This window comes from Syngnathus typhle, linkage group LG2 (assembly GCF_033458585.1).
Source record: "Syngnathus typhle isolate RoL2023-S1 ecotype Sweden linkage group LG2, RoL_Styp_1.0, whole genome shotgun sequence".
Taxonomy (NCBI): Eukaryota; Metazoa; Chordata; class Actinopteri; order Syngnathiformes; family Syngnathidae; genus Syngnathus; species Syngnathus typhle.
In genome coordinates this window covers 5,624,276-5,629,310 of record NC_083739.1, presented here as the reverse complement: position 1 = coordinate 5,629,310, position 5,035 = coordinate 5,624,276, and the positions used below count along the sequence as shown (strand labels likewise).

At 43.4% G+C, this 5,035-nt stretch overlaps 1 protein-coding gene across 1 annotated transcript; it reads left to right on the top strand.

Moving 5' to 3' along the window:
• The first annotated feature begins 1,207 nt into the window (after window positions 1-1,207).
• LOC133150040 (uncharacterized) lies at window positions 1,208-4,545 on the top strand. Its single transcript, XM_061272325.1, has 8 exons — window positions 1,208-2,289; window positions 2,372-2,429; window positions 2,546-2,661; window positions 2,729-2,824; window positions 3,511-3,695; window positions 3,778-3,835; window positions 3,897-3,959; window positions 4,025-4,545. The coding sequence occupies exons 1-8, from the start codon at window positions 2,128-2,130 to the stop codon at window positions 4,463-4,465; spliced, it is 1,179 nt and encodes a 392-aa protein (XP_061128309.1). The 5' UTR covers window positions 1,208-2,127; the 3' UTR covers window positions 4,466-4,545.
• The last annotated feature ends 490 nt before the right edge of the window (window positions 4,546-5,035 follow it).

Here is a 5,035-nt window from a genome sequence, read left to right as displayed (position 1 = left end):
GCGTGTGTGTATATGTGTGTGAGAGAGAGAGAGAGCGAGAGGGAGAGGAGGACCTGCCATGCAGATATCAGCCAGTTAAAATTAAACCAGCCTGCCTTCTGACACCTTGAGCCATGGCTGAACACACACACACACACACACACTTGGATGCTTGTGTGTCGCACACAGCGATGACGCTACCATATGGCTCCCAATGCCTCAGCTGTCCCTGAGGAAAAGGAGGAACTGATGCTTGAGGTGGAGGACACGGAGGAACATACTGTATAGAGGAGCTTGGGTTTATTAGGGGGAAATGTTAATGAAGCCCAAAACAGCATTTGTCCAGTTTTAACATTGTGACGTGTCCATCACAGGGGTGTCAAACATAAAGCCCGTGTGCTCAAACTAGCCTGCTAGGAGCTTCAATCCGGCCCATGGGATGAGTTTGAAAGTGAAAAAAGGTGCTATGGTTATGTCATTCACTGATGGATGTCACATTATTTTGTGTTTCGGGGAGCTTGCATTTAGGGAGGTGCTGCATGAATATGGACATGTAGAAAATACAGTGAAATTAAATTCTATATCTTTATCAACTGATTGTTATTAATTATTATTATTATATCTTTCAGACCCAGTTTCCCAATGATGGACTCAGGCCAAAACTTGTCATCTTTTGCAGCAGGTTCTGTGGCATGCTGGTAGAGGAGAATTCCCGAAAGAGCAGGCGGGTGTCGGAATTTGCAGGTGGGTGTGGGCTGTGATGATGTCATCAGTGGAGCACTTCTTGTAGGCATACTGACAAAGGTCCATGTCGTAGTTTGTGAGCGGCGCCACCTTCAGCTTCTCAAGGTATTTCACAATCATGAAGTGAGGCCTTCTGGTCCATAGTCATTCGAACCTGCCACTGTGGAGGTTGCCAATCGATCACTTTCAGATTTTAATATGAATAAATGAGCATCTCAGGCCTCCCCCTGTCTGCCATGAAGCCAAAAGTCTGAGCACGTCTCCATCCCTTTATGAGCTTCCCGCTCAATACAGCACACCCTGCAACAAAGGAAGCGATGGGATTTTTAGGACACTAAAGAGCTTCTGTGATGTTTGTGTTTGCGAGTCCAATAACCGGAGATACGACTACACGCTCGAACCTGAGCTCCAATTTGTTCCCAAAGCAGATTTTACACAGCAGCAACGCGTGACCCTTTTCTCTCTCTTCCTCTCGTCTGCGGCATCATGGGAGCAAGGAGTTTAAAAACAGAAGTATTTACGACGCAGCGCTCGCCTTTCAAGTTCCTGTAGTGCCAGAAAACATGCGGGACTGGCAGTGTGACACGGGCAGGTTAAAGATAGTTGGCTTTCCGTTCGGCCACATGCCCACCTGCCTTGCATAGTGGATATCTGTGATTCTGCTGCCAAAACCAAAGTTCAAAGTTCAAGTATGTACCTCGATACTTTGAAACAAGTGGAAAAACAGAAAGAGTGAAAGGAGCTGAGAATAAACAAAATTTGAAAAAAAAAATCAGGTTTTAGAAAATCCTAAATAGTCTATGAAAAGTTTGCTTAACACACAGATTAGTTGTGTGGGTGTATATGCAAGTTGTTGCTACTACAGTATAAAGTAGAGGGAATAAATATGATAGCGGTGGAATTAAAACGCCACATGGCACAAGCGAGAGGGACGTTTTTTCAATCTATCAGCGGGGCCGGGCAATGACAGCAGCCTGTCACTGAATCTGCTTCTCTGCTGAGCACTGCAGCATTCTTGGAACGGACAACATAAAAAAAAGTTCTCTTCAACAAGGCCACAGATAGGGAATGTCTTGCTCGTAATAAAGCTCGCTCCATGTTGCTTGTGTATTTTCAAGTTACGTCCCTCGATGTAAGTTGAAAAGGGGTATTCCGAAAAAAAAGAAGAAAAAAAAGGGGGATATTCCGCAGTGGGCGTTATTATCCTGTACGGCATAGTCCAGAACGCACGCAAAAGGCCCAATCAGAATGCACCATCAAACTGCGGAGCACTGCTGCCCTCTAGTGGGCAGCTGCCAGTATTGCGCCCTCAGGTGAACCCAATCGAGTGGTTAGAGCAGCAGGGAAAGAGGCCAACCGTTTTAGCAGGAGTTCCAAAGTGCTTTGTTACCTCGCACATTCCACATGGCTGGAAATAGTTTGAAGAAGCTGAAAGAGAGTTTGCACTACATCCCAACCGGTCGACAACTGCCTAGGACGCCGCCTCCTTTACAAGTGAAGCAACGTTTGGAATTTCCCAATGAAGATGAGAAAAGTCACATTGTGGAATTCAAACAGGGCCCAGAGGTGAGTCTGTTGTTTGACTTGGTTGATTCGTTTGCAGTCCAAGTGGTTCCTTTTAACCAAGACCTGCGAGTGTCATCCAAAGGGGGGCAGCAGCGAGCACCCTGACCCAGACGTCTTTCAGGTTAACGACATAAAACCAGGTTTGGCTTTTTCAATTATGCGGCTATACCTTAAACGTTATTGAACCGAGGACAAACAAAAGGTCAAATCGGATTATTGGATGCAGATGACAACAGAATGTTTGCGTTTTTGCCAGTTTTAGGAGCTTTCTCTGACTCCTTGGTGAACGGCATGAAAGACTATCAGTTAACAGCAAGTGACCAGGACTTCATGATGAAGATGCAGGTGGAGAAGCAAATAAAGCAGCTCGAGGTTGGATTTGAATGGAAGTGATTCACATGCGTAAATTGAGAAGGTAATTTAGGAACGTGCTCTTCAGGGAGAGCTGGTGGAGTTGCGAAACATGCTGCAAACGGAGCTGGTCTTGGAGTCCACGTTATACCCCGGGGACAACGTGCAAGCTGAACTTCAGAAGGTGAGCTGAGAGCGCTCGTTAGCTTTAAATTCTCACACTGACAAGTCTGAATAAGTTCGTTTAAAAAATAAAAGACCTTGTTAGACTTTTTTTTTTTTTACCTCAGCTTATTGAATACGTAAAATTTTGTTTCTTCTATTGAAAGCAGTTCTTGTTAGTATAAATATGTCCATTTACTTTTTATTTTTAACGCTTCCAATTTCAGTTTGTGGCTCAATGCACATGTTGGAAAATCACCTCAAAAAAGATTTTTGTTGTTTTTACAGCCTCGCTACTATTTTTTTTAACATTACTTTTCTATAATGAGTAGAGGGAGCTTACCCTTAAATCAAAAAATGTAGTTTTCCTGTGGTCAGTAGAGCTTCTCAAAATAAAGGTCTCAGTAATTTTTACCAATAATTTAATCTCTTTTGGAAACTGAAAATATTACTTGAAATTGCTCCTTCGTCCAAATATTAAATGAAGTAATCTGGTATAAAAAAAATAAAACAATAATTATTTCGAATGAAGTTTATTTAATCTGAATGGGATGATTCATTTACCTTTTTTTGTAAAGTTATGCTTTTCTCAATTCGTATTTTCCCTTGTTGCTTCATGTTTTTTTTCTTTTATTCTAAATTTTATATAAAGGTGTAGTGTCGTCATCACTGTCAATTAACCTCTTCCAAATGTTTTGCGCCTGTCAGTCTTCATCCTACTCTGAGCTGGTGGCGCACCACAAAAAGGTACTTGGATCCTTGTACTCATCGGTCAAAGTGTTGGAGCGAAAGGCCGTCTCACTGCTGGCCATTGTGAGCAAGGAAGATGTGGACCGAGCACCGAGCAAGAAGAAGGAGAAGAAGCAAGCAATCAGTCAGAAGGAGACCAGTTGGTATATATTTGCAGTTTGCGTGTCCTATGACATAATTTTGGCAAAATCCCATCCTTACATTTTTAACATGTGTGCGTGGAAGGAGAAAGGAGGACACAAATGAGAGAGAACATCTGGCGGAGCAACTTGTTGGTCACAAGGTGAGGACCACAACAGCAATAAATGAAAACATTTCAATTCAACGCTTCTCTTGGGTTTTAGACCACCATTCAGCAGCTGATGAGAGATTTAGCAGACCTCAAATCCAAACTGGCTTCAATAGAGGCAAGAGCTCGGCTACAACGTGGGAATTTCACAATAGGTCTTAACACTGTTAAATATTTGACTAGATGGACAGACAAGAGGTTGCGACCCCCACGGCGCCAAAGACAAATCTGCCGACCAGCAGGAAAGCAGCAGGCAAGGATGCAACCAAACAAGAGGTTATTACGAACGCAGCGCCAAGGACTAATCTCCCGACCAGGAGAAAACCGGCCGGCAAAGGTTCAAACGACCCCTCAAAGTCCAAAGCGGTGAAGATTCCCAAAGAAGCCGCAGGACAGCAGACGCCGGCGGATCAGTCGAAACCTAAGCGAGGCGCCCGAGGGAGACCGAAGGCCGTCAGACAGGAAGCGGCGGCGACATCGCCAGTGCAAAGTGTCAAACAGGCGGATGAGGTGAAGCGTGGTCGGCCGGCGGGAAGGCGACTTAAGCAGCAGCAGGAGGAAAAAAAGGAGGAACAACCAAATATTGTGCTAAGACGCTCCAAGAGGATTGCCAATATGAAGTGATGGGACACAGCCACTTTAAATGTTTTGACTTCAAGTTTTAGTCATATGTTTTAGGCCTCCAAATAAATAAATAAATTAAAATGTGCTTTAATTAAGCGTGAGCCACGTCTCATCTTTTGCACAGCAGTAGTTGATTATTATTGCGTGTTTTTAAACAGTAAAATCTTGAAAGATGATGACTAACAATTCTGTAAATTTCCGGAAAGGAAATAGTGAGTTGCGTGTGGAGTGCACGGGTGCTACCGGTGCGCACCACCTGAAATATTTTTTTAGCATATTGCATTTCTACCCATATCTTGCAAGCAACATATGATGAATCTTTAACAGTGTTGGCTTTGTAAAAAAAAAAATGTTTTGCAGACCCACTGAGATATCATTGAGCCCCCCACAGGAAAAAAATCCTACAGTAGCTCCGCAATGCCAACATACATCCACTCTATTATCTTTTTGTTTCCTTCAGTCAAAACATACTCAAAACTTTGTTTCTAGGTGAGAATGCCAAGGTTCTGTTGACTTGCAATTTGTGCAAAGGTCAGTAGCCGATTGTAATTTGCTTAAACTGTCCAGTTG